Source organism: Ylistrum balloti, unplaced genomic scaffold, assembly GCF_031769215.1.
Source record: "Ylistrum balloti isolate Yb309-2 unplaced genomic scaffold, AGI_CSIRO_Ybal_v1 Utg370548, whole genome shotgun sequence".
Classification (NCBI taxonomy): domain Eukaryota; kingdom Metazoa; phylum Mollusca; class Bivalvia; order Pectinida; family Pectinidae; genus Ylistrum; species Ylistrum balloti.
In genome coordinates this window covers 279,541-297,741 of record NW_026782347.1, presented here as the reverse complement: position 1 = coordinate 297,741, position 18,201 = coordinate 279,541, and the positions used below count along the sequence as shown (strand labels likewise).

Here is an 18,201-nt window from a genome sequence, read left to right as displayed (position 1 = left end):
AGCAAGCTGGGATATAACTGAACATTTGTAGAGGATAGATTTTTTCCTGGATGTTTTTAGTGAACTGGATTATCAAGGTGTCGAGATTTACAGATTTCCAGTGTTTTAAGTTTCTAGCATGAATTGATGACTCTGAAGTATAAAGATCTCTTGTTATGAAGGTTTCTGGTGTATTCAGGTTTCTAACTTATCCACGTATCTAGGGTATTCACTTCTTTTATTTTTTGGTTATCAGGCATCCAATGTTTTTAAGTTTGTGATGTATTCATGTGTCTCACTGGTGTTTATATACAGGTTTGTGATGTATACAGGTGTGTGATGTATTCAGGAGTTTTTGGATAACAAACATTTCTTTGGTAGATAGATGTGATATAAGACAAGGTTCTGTGTTCATATTATATTATTCTAGATGTTTGTCAGGTCTTGGAAGAACTACAAATACATAATTTTACGACAGTAAAATGTAAAAAAAAGTTATAGATTCATGGTCTGAAAGTTGATCCATTCTGCGATTAAATATAAGAAGTTCTTCGTTCTGAAGAGTCTGAAAGTTGATCGCTTCTATGATAAATAGTATGTATAAGTAGTTCAAAGACCTCTCTATGTAAGACTTCACTAACTGTATGCTTGATAGACACTAGACATGAAGTTTTTGGACACCCATCAGGTACATACATTGCCAGCAGTGCTGCTGCTAATAAGTTTGGAGTTAGTATTACTCCGTATTACTGGGAGAATATCTAAGTTTCTGTGTGGAACAAAGTATTACAGTAAAACTAGGGGAGAGGTAACCAGTTTCTGTTGTGTGTGTTTCGTTTTCTGATCATGTTCAACAATCTCACCCAGGATGAGATTTTAGGATAATTGGCACCATTTAACTACAGCTGGGCTGGATTTTGTTCTTGTGTAACCCAAAACACATGGAACGATTCGCATGTGGTGTTTTTCTCCAACTCCAGAGCCTTGATGAGCAGTCTTCACTGTCTGTTGTGTTTGTGGCAGACGTTTCATGTTTCCATGTTTTGACGGAAATATTTCAACCGATACACACTATGTTTGACGCCTTGAAGTGTTTAACCATGTTTTGGAAGTGTTGAGAGATGTTTGGGAACTGTCACATTTGATCTCTGAGGATTAAGTAATTAGAGTCAGAAATTTTGGCTGATGTTTACATTCTTCTGTGCAAGTGCAAGTTTGGAAGGAGAGAGGAAGTTTGGATAGTTAAAAAAATTGTATAAGTCCAACAGGAAATACTTATATTACTATAAAAACAAATTAAATTGCATTTACAATTTTTATAAAAATTCTAGAGGAAGGAGGAATTTATACTTTTAAATTCATTTCTGAATATTTTTTTATACGGGAAACAGTGTCGCCACTTCTCCTGATCTCATCAGGTCAATTTGATATTGGCTATCATGTCCTGCTCAAATCTTGTAAAAGGCTAGAATCTCCTAGTGTTTTGTTACTTTTGATTAGTTTTCAAAAGTTTCTAAATTGTGTTTTGAATTTTTGGGTTGACTATACAATAATTAATTATAATGATTATAATGTCTTTTTCCTTGATGAGCCTTTAAAACATTCTATTACCCTTGACTTTGTAGGACTTTACCAGACAGTAGGGAAAAATATCAGTAAAATGTAGAGTGATTAAAAAATGAAATTAAAAAATGGATTAATTATGGATTCAATAATTGGTAAATCTAATATATTGACCATCTATTTTATTTTTGAAAAAGTTGAACCTTTTTTTTCAGAATTTATTTTTCTTTTGAATCTTGTCATTTTGCTGTTGTCTTCAGAAGAGTTTCATCTCACATTTTCTTTAAATGAAATTTGTGACAAATTGTTCATTTATCTCAACAACTTTCTGCAAAATTAGATATATATATCCATTTATATCACATTTACGGAAATATTGGTCATCTTAATGTCATTGTGTTGATAATCACATTAAAATCAGGGAAACTGACATCTTTTTTATAGCTATGACCCCAGATGATATGTGAAAATATCACATATTCCAATTGTTTTGTAGAATGATAGTATATCATTATAAACATCCACACCAGGACAGTTGTTTTTGTTTTGAAAATATCATTGTATAGAATCTCCTCACCCTTAGGTCATTGCTTGAGTGATAAAGGACTGGTCAAATTCCTAGAGGTCAATTATCTTCGCTTGACAGGTTAACGACACTCAAGTAGTGTAGTTGTTTTAGGTTGTGTACTTATAAATATAACGCTGATGCATGAACAAGTCAATGACGATGCTGAGGTTAACTTTCATAGAGCTTTCAAGTTGGTGTTAACATATAGTGGATTATCTAAATACTTCAGTGAACTGTGGAGTTGGTGTTAACATATAGTGGATTATCTAAATACTTCAGTGAACTATGGAGTTGGTGTTAACATATAGTGGATTATCTAAATACTTTAGTGAACTGTTGAGTTGGTGTTTACATATAGTGGATTATCTAAATACTTCAGTGAGCTGTCAAGTTGGTGTTAACATATAGTGGATTATCTAAATACTTCAGTGAACTGTCAAGTTGGTGTTAACATATAGTGGATTATCTAAATACATCAGTGAACTGTGGAGTTGGTGTTAACATATAGTGGATTATCTAAATACTTTAGTGAACTGTTGAGTTGGTGTTTACATATAGTGGATTATCTAAATACTTCAGTGAACTGTGGAGTTGGTGTTTACATATAGTGGATTATCTAAATACTTCAGTGAGCTGTCAAGTTGGTGTTAACATATAGTGGATTATCTAAATACTTCAGTGAGCTGTCAAGTTGGTGTTTACATATAGTGGATTATCTAAATACTTCAGTGAGCTGTCAAGTTGGTGTTAACATATAGTGGATTATCTAAATACTTTAGTGAACTGTGGAGTTGGTGTTAACATATAGTGGATTATCTAAATACTTCAGTGAGCTGTCAATTTGGTGTTAACACAAGTCGAACATCTAAATACTTCAGTGAACTTTCTACTCTGTGTTTATGTGTGGTGGATTATCTTAATACTTCAGTGAACTTTGTGTGTAGTGTGTAATACTTCAGTGGACTGTCTACTCTGTGTGTGTAGTATAGTATCTACTCAGTGTGTATGTGTAGTGGATTATCTAAATACTTCAGTGAATTTCTGCTCTGTGTTTATGTGTAGTATATTATCTTAATACTTCAGTGGACTGTCTACTCTGTATGTGTAGTATAGTATCTTAATACTTCAGTGGACTGTCTACTCTGTGTGTGTAGTATAGTATCTTAATACTTCAGTGGACTGTCTACTCTGTGTGTGTAGTATAGTATCTTAATACTTCAGTGGACTGTCTACTCTGTATGTGTAGTATAGTATCTTAATACTTCAGTGGACTGTCTACTCTGTGTGTATGTGTGGTGGATTATCTTAATACTTCAGTGAACTTTCTGCTCTGTTTGTATGTGTAGTGGATTATCTAAATACTTCAGTGAACTTTCTGCTCTGTGTTTATATGTAGTGGATTATCTTAATACTTCAGTGTGAGTTCTACTTAAAACTATCGTGTAGTGTTGCACGTAGGTTGGTGAATTTGAATTCTACTTGTTGGACAACTCTATTACGTAATGCACAATCCATTTGTTGTTTAGAAATTTATTGTGAGCTTCATATTCAGCATTGATGAGATACATAGAGTTGCTAAGAGAAGTTGATTGCTGTATAATAATTCTTCCTAGGACAGCTGTCTAGCATTTACGTTGTTTTGTACGGTGATGATTAATGGAAAGTCTGGCTGAAGAAGACTGTTGTAAATATAATTGTGTGGTTGGCTTTAGTGATGTTTTCTTATGGATATTGACTTCAGCAAATGTGCTTTGTTTTGTGAAAAGTCTAAATTACTTTTCTTTTCTTTCTTTTTTTATCTATATGTTGTTTTAGAAGTGTGAATATTACAAGTTTGATATTTTCACTTGTTAATGATACTGTAATGATACAAGGGTGGTCTAGTGTTGAGGAAACACTATGCTACTATATGTGGTATGGTAAATGGTTTTGTATTTAACAGTCAGTAATCACACATTAGAACATTATATCACCTCCTCCTCCTCTCTGCTCTCCTTATATTTTCATTACACCTCCTAATTAGACCGCCTCGGGATAAATTCATTCTTCATCCCCTTGTTGATTTGTTGCGGTGTTCTATGGTATAAACATTCACCCAGTTCTCTGCTGGAATCTTGGCACAGTAACAGTTGCTGTACTAGTCGTGTTATGAATGGTAGCCAGAAGATATAATCCTAGTACAATCTGTTTCAGCCTTCAGTTCTCTTTTTTAAGTACATAATTGCCTCCATAATTTTCGTTTTTCGGATCATACCATCTTATTTTTCAATTGAATTATAAATCGCAGCAGCATCTGCATGCCAACGATATGACAACAGTAATGAATTTGGGCAATTACAGTTTTCATAACAATATTTCATAGCAACTTTTTTTGAAAACAAAAATGAAGTCAAAATTTGCAAGTTTTATTTATATATGGTTAATTTTCAGTGTTTAAATAGTTTACGTAAATAATTAATAAGCAAATGATAAAGATAGCTTGATGCTTATGTTTGCAAAAAATAATTTGCCTAGCCAGGCTGTTTTGACTGATTAAGCCTTTTGTCACATTAATATCAGTTGTACATGTTGTACAGCTTGTGGGCAGGTATGATAAGTATGTATTTGAGTTGGCGTGGCAAGGTTTGTGTCAGGATATGTATGTAAGCTTTCTATAATGTTCCATGGTAGATAATATTTTTACATATGTCTGAAAATATATATCACAGAAGGGCATTAGGTGAATATTGTGTTTATTTTACATTCATATGTGTCCATCTTCAGTGGGTGTTTTTTTTTACATTTCGTATGTGCCACAGGAGCTGCACAGATATAAAGGGATACACGAGTATAAGGATGCTATCTGTATTCTTTATAGTTTTCTTTTTTTAAGAAGAAAAGAAATATGTGGAGGTATACAGGAAAAAGCAATCTGTTTCTCATGGAAGATAAATACATTCTGTTTTTATTTTCAGGATATCTCTAAAGATTTGACATTTTTTCATGGTTAAAAGTCTGACATTATGAAATGCATTTTACTTGTGAGCAGACTTCTGGCATTAGTGCTTGCATAATAAATGTGTGGCACAGCTGGAAATAACCAAAATTTGGGACCACGATAAATGTGCTTCTTCCTCTCTTGGTTCAGACATGGATTTACTGGGACACAGCAAATGATTACAAAACATAGTTGATGCTTTTGAATGGTCTTGGTTGATCCTGAAGGAATTTATGAAACAGAAAAAATGACAAATTTATATGTGTACTGTTTGAAATCGCAACTGGAGAAGTCATGGATTCAGGAACAGACTTCGAAACAACAGCCAATGAAAAAGGCTGAGGTAAACTTTATATTTGTAAGGGAAGTTATATAAAACAATATAAATCTAAGGTACTGTACCAGAAATTATCAATTTACATAGACATACCAATGTTTGATGTTTTTAAAGAATGATACAGGTGGGGATTAATTAGGTGAAAAAATCGTGATTGGTGATTAATTTCACTTTATGAATGATCAGCAATAAATGATGGAGTGTTGTACCTCATCTGTACCTGTCAATTCTTACTTAGTGGATGTGATTAGATATCAAAATCTTACCTGTCATTCAAATTATTGAAAGATAAGATAATTAGAGTTATTCCATTTCATGAATATGCAATTTCAGGATATTTTTTCAAGTATTGATTGAATTCAGTTGACAAAATCCAGGTTTGGCTTAGAGTGTTGAATTGAAAAGGTATTGTTGTACATACCTTTAATACACTTGCTACGGTTAAGTCTAGGAAATCTTCTGTACTGAAGAATTTCCATGTAAAGTTCAGTTTTCATTGAGTTATCCCCCTTTATTTTATCTGACAATCAAGAAATTTCTTCATTCTTGACACTTCTATACAAATGTAATTATCTGTATGATGTAGCATATAGCCTTACTGAGTTCATGTTTCAAACAAGATTGTAAAATTTTTGGAAATGGAAGATAGTCCCAATGTTGAGCTTGTTTACATATCGAAAACAACCCAAAGGTATGCTAGGTATCTATATATATCTCATCTCTAATGAACAAATCACTTTAGGACAATTTAAAGAAGGCTCTAGAATATTCAAACACTTGGGATAAGAAAAGTGGTTTGGTATTGTTGTGTCTTCAGGTGCTTGTCGTTAAACTTTTGGTAGGTTTTGATTATTGAATTCAATAACAACTTTAAAAGTCTTTTAAAAATTAGAAAGAGAAAAAAATTATTGGCACAATGATTCTTAAAAGATATTTTTAAGACTTTAAGTGGAACCTGATCTTGAAGTATTAGGATTGCACCTGTGTTTGAACAGCATGTATCCTATAGAAGCGGGGAGGTTAGACCTGAGAGGAGGATGTGAGTGGGAGGATGCTCAGTGCAACAGGTTGAATAACATACCGAGACTTGAAAGGAATGGGCTGCTGATGAGGTCTTTGAGCACAGCAGTGCTAACACTAGGGTGCAGTGTCTCATATTTACATCATCTGTCACAAAGAGCCTGTAATATCTTTGTTTAACTCTGTCTAGTGTCATTCTGGCACACAACAGCTGGGCTTGAAAAGGATATAATCAGGCATATTCACCTGTACTTAATGACAGATGTAGGAGTGGCGAATTCTCAGAAACTTTCTCAGAATGTGTAACATCCAAAATAAAAAGAGGAGAGAAATAAAGAAAGGGTATGAATTCGGTGAAGTGATGTGGTGTGTAAAGTGGAATAAAATGATGGTTTTGATCAAGTGGGGTAAAGATGTGATAGTAAAGTGATGGGTTTAATAAATTTGGGTAAAACAATGTTAATAAATTTGAGTAAAATAATTTGGTAGAAAAGTTGGGTGAAATGATAGGTTTAATAAAGTTTGATAAAACAATAAGTTAATAAATTTGAGTAAAACAATGTGGTAGAGAAGTTGGGAAAATTGATGGGGTAGTAAATTTGGGAAAAGTGATTGCATAGTAAATTTGGGTGAAGTAATGATGAGTTACGAGTCCCAGTGTCATTTGGTGTAAATGATGACAGATGTTGTTGTTTACCTGGCTACTGTAGATGTTTGAATGGATCATTCCATAAAAACTATAGATAAGTGTTGTGATATTTGGTTTTCCAGGTGATTTGATTTTATAATAAAAAATAAAGAAACAAATAACAAGTCCTTTACCATAGTTCATTATCTATTTGTGTAGATATTAGCTTTACTTGTAGGAGTGGTCTTTAGCTGATCAATATTAGAGAAAAAAAACCAAGTGAATTATTGAAGATTAATAAACCTACACTGCATTTTTGCCATACCAGCGAGTTACTGAATACTTTACAATAAGTGTTTGTGCAGATTCCCATTTACAATGATGTATGTACACAATGACATTTTATAAAGGTAGGATGAAATTCATGGATTGTTTTTTCATATATATTTTCAGGATTTAAGTGCTTTTGCTATGCCTCTCCTGGAGCCAGATGTTCGGGATGTGGCAAATGATTTCCCTGATGGTGAATTTCGTCCACGGGCAGGCTCAACAGGTCTTAGAGGCCTTTTCTCAGGGAAAGCCCGTCAGCGGAATAAATCAGGGGACGACTTCAAGGAAAGTAAAGGAAATTCTCCATCTGGGAGTCATAGTGCTACTTCAAAAGTGAAAAATTTCTTTGATCAGTTTAGACCTCGGTCTAAATCAGATTTGTCAGGTGTTAAAAAACCAGGGAAAAAGCACAGTACTACCTCAGCTGCAAATAAGATGGACCATTCTATGGATGAATCCCAATTAAGGGATTCTTTAATGAATGCAAGGATGAATGAGCATGGACCTAAACCTCAGGGGGCCAGTACGCCCATGGGGCAGATTCTTGAGAACCAATTGATGGTCCCAAATGATGGTCGGACTCGGCATGCCTCGAGTCCAGCCGATTTTGTGTTGAATAGATATCGTGCTCGTTCAAATTCAGATTCTAAAACAAAATCCCCAAGGAGACCACTAGTCCACCAGGTGAGTCTTTTTTTTCTCTCTCTCTCCCTCAAGTCACATTTGAATTTCAAGAAAATTCAGGGTTCAAATAGCAATCGCTTATGATCTTCCATATTTACATTTCAAAATATTTTACCAGTTCTATATCTATTGACACAACATCTTTTTCATTTTAAGGTTTGATCAAAATGGGTAATAAACATGTTACCTTTGATGTCTCCGTATTACCTTAGTGCCTTAATTTTTATGTTTTGATACAAGAAATGTTCTTACGTTCTCTAAGAAATTCTAGACGACTATCCTGAATCAATAAAGAGGTAAAGTGGGCCACACAGGAAGAAAATAGTGTAGCCCCATCTTTCCAACATACAAAAAACTAGAATTCTATTTGGAGATTAAATTACAGGCTTCACCAACGATATAACAAGCCTTTTTGATTACTTATGCAGTTATTTCCTTAATTTTCATTGATATGAGTACAATTTTGAAATCTTGAAAAAAAAACCAAGAGATTAAAACGAATTTACAAGATTGATGTTTAGAGAGTTATCTCCCTTAGACTATAGTAGTTGTAACAGCCATGTAATTTTTATCCAATATAATGTTTCAGCGAAGTATCAGCCCGCCTCATTCACCTTTACGTAAGTACGATTGTCGAAGTTTTTTCATACACCCTTGATGTCTTGTGTTCATGAAGTCAGTTGCTATGAAAAAAAAATATATTGTCTGAAGTGCAAAATTTTATTTACAGGTAAGTGGGCTAGCATACTCTCCACATTTGTCTTGAAGGTTTTCTAGCCTTCATCCTGATAGACTTTGAGACACCTGACATTTTCCTGTGTATGTCTGTACTTAAAATGATTTTGAGACAGCTGTATCAGAAATTACACCTTACACAATATGGATGCCAGAATAGGGCAGATATCTTGTATTGCAAATTTATCTATGACACTATCCAAGATTTCATATAAAAAATTGTCCCTACCATTACATTACGCAATAAATCATTAGATGGTATAATTGGTTTGAAATTGATGGCAATTTTAGGTTTTAAAAAATCTGTCTGAATGTACTTGAAAATCAGTCTGTTGATTTACTTGGGTTATTGATCGTATTAACCAAACGACGTCATGAACAAAATTTCACTGGAGATTGCATGCAAGTGTCAGATTGGTTGTCTTTAGGGATGATCAGGACTGAGAGAATCAGTGTCACAGATCATTGATATTAATTGTTCGAGGATTCTTCCCCAAGTGAAAAGGCTTTCAAGCTATATTCCAATATGCTTCGAAAAACACCTTCCAATTTCCTTTGCAAATGCCTTCAAATAAGCTTTGAAAACACTATAGTTTGGGACTTTGAAACTGGGTATCTTCAAATCAGCTTTGAAAGCACTACCCATATAGGGTTTGAAAACATCTTTAAAAATGCTTTCATAAATCCTTCCTATAGACTTTTAAAACACCTCACCATGGGCTTTAAAAACACCTTCTAATGTGCTTAAAGAAAGGTTAACATGATTTTCATCATGTTCATTGATTACTGTGATGTACTAATCCTGTATCAACCTAGAATTTCTACTGAAAATTTGATTTTGCAGAAAAATAATTATATATATCAAGTTATAATCATGTGATGTCACAAACCTGCCAAGTTTAATTTATTGTCAAAAACCAATCCTGAATTACACTTGTACTGAAACATCAAATATACCAGGCCTATGTGTCAGATTTATACATGTCAAGATGTACGTGTCACACATCACTGATATACACATGTACAATGTCAAACGTATGTGTCACACATCATGATTGCACACAAATCTCCTGTAACACACAGTATGACACAGCGCCCACACATATTGTACAGACTTAAAGTGTATTGATCAGCATGCTGTTGACCCTTGGTTATAGAACTGTCAGGGCATACCAGTCAACTGTGACTATAGGAAAACAGCTAACTCCTATATCACTTCCTTATATAGCAGAGGCAAGGACAAACAAGTTAAATCTCTGCTATTGCCATAGCAACGACATCAAGTGTGGTGGAATTCAGGATTGAAGTGATACAGTGGCTGTAGATAGGTGTGATGCTACAAGCTTGCATCATTTTGGAAGTCTATATTTAGAAATATAGTCAAGGAAATCCAAGAATATTCAGAAACAAAACAGGAAGTGATGTGTGAATTGTGGGAGATGGTGTGTGTATAGAAAATTCGGGGGGTGTGTACCCTTTGACTTGCATCATTTGAGAGTCTATTTTTAGAATTGTGTTCACTTACTACCGCTTGCATTGTGAATGAAAACAAACCTTCCCTCATCTGGATTAGGTTCCCCTTGGCAATTTTGAGTGATTTTCTATTTAAACCTTAAACATTCGTTCACACTGGGGGCGGAGAAATCTACAATAGGGGCTCGATCTAAGAAGCCGTCCATTGATATGAAAATGGAGAAAAGCTCCAGCAAAAAGTGTGACGATTCCATGGAGGATGGTTTAGGATCAGGTTTGTATGTTTGACGTATAATTATGTATATACACTTACACACAGGTGTTTATACAATCCGGACTACTGTATAGAGCTTATAGGTCCCAATCTGATTTCTGATGTTGATTTTGAATACTCTGTTGTTATATGACTGAGAGTATGTGACATGATGTACAATGTATATTTGATACTACAGATTTGACTGGTACATACAGTGTGTCTCCATAGCTTGTTTTTTGTCTGCAAGATTTGTGTCTAAACATCAGTGGTTTTTCATCCACAAGATGTCAGTATGAGTGCGTTTGGTTTATATATGGTTGAAATTTGTCATCTCTTCAACATTACGTAACATCTGTTGTAGGCTTTGTATAGTATGCGTCATTTTGATATGGTATGTGTGAAATTCATACGAGACAGAATACCCACTATGTGAAATTCATATGACACAGAATATTCACACATACCTGTACTGATGAATTCAGTAATCTAACCAATTAAAATTAAGAATGACATACCAATTGTAGATATTTTTCTGACTTTGTCTGAGATCTACAATAAGCAAACCTTTGCTTTTGTATTTAGAGAGCTAATTAATTAGCATTCAGAGGTCAGCTTATGAAAACTATCATGGTCAATTAAGTGATAAATTAAATATATGTTGGTGATACACCAGGTGGAAAACGAAACATGCTTTATTATTTATTAGTCGATAAAGAGACGAATAGTTAAACAATTCTGCCTTCATTATAATATCTCTTAGATTTTAGAAACATTCTGGTCTAGCTTTTAAGTGTTGCAGTGTCTGTGTTGGTACAATATCTAATCTATGATGATAATGACCTGGGGTAAACTTGTCAATGTCAGGTAAACAGTAGGTTTTGTATTTCACCATAATTTACACATCAATGTTTAACATGTGGTTAAGTTTGTATAGCCTTCTGTGTTGTATTGGTGTGTTATCGTCCTTCCTTCCTATTTTCTTACACCACTCCTTAAGAACGTAAGTTGTGAATTGAATTCAAGTATCAGTTATATTTTACTTTGACTGGAACAGTTATCAACAGAAAAATATAATACACTAAATTTCACAAAAGCATGTCTGTTAAATCATAAAGTTGGTTTACTTGGACAAGCCAGATAAGATACTGTGAGCACTATCTTATATCATGTGGATCTCTGTATGAAAGGAGATAAATTGTATCTAAATGCACTCTCCAACTTAAACCTGTAATATAACCCATCTGCATATAACAAGTGAGTGTCTATTAATAACCACCTGTATATAACTAAATACCTGTATGTAAAGGCCACCCTTGGGTAACAAAAGGTCTGTAAAGGTCACCTATATATAACAAATACCTGTATATCAAGGCCACCCCCTGGGGCAACAAAGAACTGTCTATAAAGGTCATATGTATAGAATAAATACCTGTAGGTAAAGGCCAACCTGGCTAACAAAGAACTGTCTATAAAGGTCAACTGTATAGAATAAATACCTGTATGTAAAGGCCACTCTTGGGTAACAAAGAACTGTCTGTAAAGGTCACCTATATATAACAAATACCTGTATGTAAAGGCCACCCTTGGGTAACAAAGAACTGTCTGTAAAGGTCACCTATATATAACAAATACCTGTATGTAAAGGCCACCCTTGGGTAACAAAGAACTGTCTGTAAAGGTCACCTATATATAACAAATACCTGTATATCTAGGCCACCCCTGGGGCAACAAAGAACTGTCTATAAAGGTCATCTGTATAGAATAAATACCTGTATGTAAAGGCCACCCCTGGCTAACTAAGAACTGTCTATAAACGTCATCTGTATAGAATAAATACTTGTATGTAAAGGCCACCCTGGCTAACAAAGAACTGTCTATAAAGGTCATCTGTATAGAATAAATACCTGTATATAAAGGCCACCCTGGGAAACAAATAACTATCTGTAGAGGTCACCTCTTTATAATAAATGATGTTACATAATAGCCACTCCTGTGTAAGAAATAACTGTCCATAAAGTGCACTTGTGTATAACAAATACCTGTACTTAAAGGCTACCACTGTATAAAAGATGATGTAGCAAATACATATTTTATAAGTCACGTCTATAAATAAATATTGTTTGTGAAGGTCACCTGCATATCAGATTACCTGTCTATAAAGGTCAGATGTGTAGAACAGATATTGTGTATGAAGGTCACCTTTATATTAAATAGCTTTCTATAAATGCCACTTGTATGTCATGAATATCTATTGATGATAGTCACAGTTTTTCTGTCTTAATTTTGTACAATACATATTATTTGAACCTCCATATAAAGACTACCTGTCTTTGTAAAAGCCTTTTTTCTCTCTTCCCTTAAGTGTTTATATGTCCAAATTGTAACCTGATGCATTAAACTGATCTTTTCCTCTCCTTTCACTGAAAAAAGGAGCTTAGATGGTCACAGTTGTTAAAAAAGAAACTCGGTTAATTTATCCATGCTTGTTTCTTCCGTACCCCTTATCTTTGTATTGTGGCTGCCGCGCAACCATCAGGAGACTAGATCAGACATCTGAGAACAAGCTAGAGCACTGGTGATCCAACTGATCTAACAATTGATTTCTGTGGTACATGACACAGGTATCACAACAATTAATTGTTAGGAGCTACAATAAGGTTAGTTCTGACTTGTACTCTGTATCAATCCTGTTTATAGGGCAGAATCAGGCCTGTGTAGGGGTCATTGTCCAATTAATTTCAAACAGTAAATATCACTATTTTTATTTTGATACCTTTGAACAACAGAATTTTTAGAAAACATAGAAATTTTCATTTGTCAAGCAATTAAGAAGTGAATGAGTCATTTTTTCCCCAACTCCTGCTGGTCAATCTTACGAAGCTTGAGTGGTTAGCTATACGAAGTAGAATACATCCTAGTTAACATTATGTCTGTCTAGTATGACGTTATGATTAATTGTAGTTAGCTATATGGAGTATATAACATCCTAGTTAACATTATGTCTGTCTAGTATGACGTTATGATTTATTGTAGTTAGCTATATGGAGTATATAACATCCTAGTTAACATTATGTCTGTCTAGTATGACGTTATGATTTATTGTAGTTAGCTATATGGAGTATATAACATCCTAGTTAACATTATGTCTGTCTAGTATGACTTTATGATTTATTGTAGTTAGCTATATTGTATAGAAAACATCTCCAGGTCTACTGCATGTTAGGTACACTACTAATCTAATGGCTGTACCTCTGAAGTAAACAGGCATCAGTTGCTGTGGTAATTACACTTTGTGGTCTACCATATCCATCTACACTTCTACCTTCTTTTTCCCAGGCCATGTTACACAGAGTGAAGTTTTGATGTTATTCAGTGAAGTGACCTTGAATGTATAATGACTGGCAGACAGTTCCCTGTACACCTTAGAACAGTTGGGCTAAAACACCCTCTGAAGTTTGCTGTATAAAGACCCTCTGTAGAAGTAGAAGTCTTGTACGATGTGAAAATATGATCTGACCATTTATTCCTCAGTGTACATCTCTTAACTACCTTCCCTCATATACATGTGCTAGATAATATCTTTGAGTAAAAGCAAAAATGTCTTAATTAAGCCTCATACTTGTTATACATATACTGTTAATATAATGCTAACACTTGTTATACATATACTGTTAATATCATCCTCCTGCTTGTTATACATACTGTTAATATCATGCTCACACTTGTTATACATATAATGTTAATATCATGCTCACCCTTGTTATACATTTACTGTTAATATCATGCTCACACTTGTTATACATATACTGTTTATATCATCTGTTAATATCATCCTCATGTTTGTTATACATACTGTTAATATCATGCTCACACTTGTTATACATATACTGTTTATATCATGCTCACCCTTGTAATACATATGCTGTTAATATCATGCTCACACTTGCTATACATATACTGTTAATATCATGCTCACACTTGCTATACATATACTGTCAATATCATGCTCACACTTGCTATACATATACTGTTAATATCATGCTCACCCTTGTAATACATATGCTGTTAATATCATGCTTACTCTCTATGTACATACTGTTAATATCATGCTCACACTTGTTATACATATACTGTTTATATCATGCTCACCCTTGTTATACATATGCTGTTAATATCATGCTTACTCTCTATGTACATACTGTTAATATCATGCTCACACTTGTTATACATATACTGTTAATATCATGCTCACACTTGCTATACATATACTGTTAATATCATGCTCACACTTGCTATACATATACTGTTAATATCATGCTCACACTTGCTATACATATACTGTTAATATCATGCTCACACTTGCTATACATATACTGGTAATATCATGCTCACACTTGCTATACATATACTGTTAATATCATGCTCACACTTGCTATACATATACTGTTAATATCATGCTCACACTTGCTATACATATACTGGTAATATCATGCTCACACTTGTTTTATATATAATGTTGATACCATGCTCATGCGTGTTATACATATACTGTTAATATCATCCTTATGCCTGTTATACACATACTGTTAATATCATCCTTATGCCTGTTATACATATACTGTTGATATCATCCTTATGCTTGTTATACATATACTGGTAATATCATGCTCACACTTGTTTTATATATACTGTTAATATCATGCTCACACTTGTTATACATATACTGTTAATATCATGCTCACCCTTGTTATACATATACTGTTAATAGATCTTTTCAAACTAATTATACATTTTGTTCAAAAATATCATCCTCACACTAATTTTATATTCTGTTGATGTCAGCCTTGACAATCACATCCAAAACACAATGAAATGAGAAAATCACATGCATTGAAAAGCATTCTTCTGTAAAGGGGACTCCTTCTTTGAGAGTGATAATTTGAACATTCTCATTCATAGAAATGGACATCCATTATTCATCAATTCTAGAAAGTATAGGCTACTGAATGTTTGTGTCAACTCAGTGTACCGTGGCTATTGTACACTGTAATGAGTTGGTTGACTTTCCGGTAATTATTCTGAGGACTTAGTCATCCATTGACTGTGATATTTTGATACAATCTTTTGCGACAACTTGCCCATTCGCATGGAACTTCATTTCAATAATTGTCCAAACCATGTTTCTGATGAATCGGGCACATTAAATAGAATGCAGTTATGAGAAATATTCAATTGTTCTTTCCTAGGATTTTGTAAATGTCTTATATGATTGGTTTTCATTCATTGTATATTAGAGCTTGACCCATTGGATACTGGGTCTCACAAGTGATAAACAACAGTAACATACCGATATAGGCAAAAGCTGAGACTAAAAATCAATACATAAGCAGATTAATGATATAATAGTGATACAATGTCCATTCTGAGGCTATGGGGACTTATTGTGCCTGTCAAAATTTTTTACAGAATGTATTATGGAATGGCATTGTCAATCTATCATAAACCAGTTATTTGTCCAGAGATCACCTTCCACAATTTTCCAAGATCTTTTTCCAACTTGATAGGCTTAATCATCATGACTAGAAATTGTATTTCCTGAATGGCAGTTAAATTCCTTGTATATGGAAGAGTTACTGCCCCTCGTTTTCATAATGTTGATGTTTCCAAGGGATCCCTTTCAGCAGTTTTATAACTGATTTCTTTTAAACTAATTTGTAGACATATGTTGTTCAGCTCCATGGTACTTACTCTATTATACTGATGTAGCCAGGTTAGATTTTATCATTCTATATTTAGTAACAATATACACTGCATTTATAAGCAATAAGTCCATGCCTCATTATAAGCCAACTCATATAAATTGCTGTTCAGTAAAAAAGTAGACTAATGCTATTTCATAGTCTTGTCAATTAGCCCATTCCTGAATTTGAGCTGGGGACTTATATCGATCATTGACATTAGTTAGGCAGTAAAGTTAACTTGACTATAGCTTGGCAGTAAAGCTGTGGTTATGATCCTTGACATTAGTAAGGCAGGAAAACTGTGATTGTGCTCATTGACATTAGTTAGGCAGTAAAGATGTGATTGTGCTCATTGACATTAGTTAGGCAGTAAAGATGTGATTGTGCTCATTGACATTAGTTAGGCAGTAAAGCTGTGATTGTGCTCATTGACATTAGTTAGGCAGTAAATATGTAATTGTGCTCATTGACATTAGTTAAGCAGTAAAGATGTGATTGTGCTCATTGACATTAGTTAGGCATTAAAGATGTGATTGTGCTCATTGACATTAGTTAGGCATTAAAGATGTGATTGTGCTCATTGACATTAGTTAGGCATTAAAGATGTGATTGTGCTCATTGACATTAGTTAGGCATTAAAGATGTGATTGTGCTCATTGACATTAGTTAGGCATTAAAGATGTGATTGTGCTCATTGACATTAGTTAGGCATTAAAGATGTGATTGTGCTCATTGACATTAGTTAAGCAGTAAAGATGTGATTGTGCTCATTGGCATTTGAGTTGGGCATTGGAGCAATAATTGCAATTTTTAGCTCGCCTGGCCTCAAAGGGCCAAGTGAGCAATTGGGATACCACGGCATCCATCATCAGGCATCTGTCAACATTTCCTATATATTGCTACTAGTATTTTTAAATGAATGAGCAGATTGTGGAAAGTAAAAATAGGAGACAGGGCCCAATGGGAAAAATCTATCAATGTCTTTAAAATCTATCTTGTTTGTCAGGAATTGCAGGATATTGTCCAAATTTGGTCTGAAGCATGTTTCCCCCTGGGACAGGATGGGTGCGGCATAATCAGAAAAAACCTATCAGTTTCTTTTAATCTAAAATCTGTCTTGTTCTTTAGGAATAGTAGGTTATTGTTCAAATATTGTGAGATGCATGCTTGGGTGAGGTTAATCAGTTTTGTATAAACAATGGGTCTCTGCCCACTGGGATGGAAAGATGGGGCATAATGGCGGAAACTCTATTGATTTCTTTAAATCTTAAATCTATCTTGTTCTTCAGGAATTGCAGGATATTGTCCAGCAAATTTGGTCCCTGGACTGGGAGGGGTGGGGTGCAGTAGGGAAAATAGAGAAAATTCTTCTGTAGGAATAACTCAGTGTTGTTCCAGTTCAGTCTGAAACTTACTTGGGTGAAGGGGAATCAATTTCGTATAAACTACGCTACAGATGTGATCATAAGTTAGGCATGCAATTAAATTTTAAAGTCACCATCTTGAAGAAAAATAGTAAGACTTGTCACAACAGTAAGTTTTTCAAAAATTGTGAGAAAGTAAAATGTGACCAGAACTAACTAGAGAGCACAATTATGCTACCATATATTCACAATCATTGAAGTGATAATTTCTAGTTAAATCATAAACAGAAGTCCATTGACACACTGACTTCAGTCTATAAAGCTCAGAGTATCACCATTATTGATTATTGGGGGAAGACACTGCAGCAGCTTATAGATAATGATTACAATTTCTTCATGTCATTGAGACACTGATCCACACTAATTCCACATCTCAGTGTATCTGGTCTGATTATAACATATGTGTTCATCAGTCTAAATCACCCCGATTTTCAGTATGTCGGGGTATAGCCAGTAGTGATACAGAGATACCTGATAATGCCAGTA

General features: G+C 34.2%; 1 protein-coding gene across 1 annotated transcript in view; it reads left to right on the top strand.

The window, feature by feature from the left end:
* Positions 1-875: 875 nt before the first annotated feature.
* Positions 876-18,201, top strand: part of LOC132556123 (5'-AMP-activated protein kinase subunit gamma-1-like) — a 78,304-nt gene continuing 60,978 nt past the window's right edge. The window contains exons 1-4 of the mRNA XM_060220509.1: positions 876-1,138; positions 5,065-5,430; positions 7,526-8,086; positions 8,676-8,706. Coding sequence (XP_060076492.1) covers positions 5,293-5,430; positions 7,526-8,086; positions 8,676-8,706 — 730 coding nt within the window. The 5' untranslated portion in view covers positions 876-1,138; positions 5,065-5,292. The remainder of the gene's footprint in view (positions 1,139-5,064; positions 5,431-7,525; positions 8,087-8,675; positions 8,707-18,201) is intronic.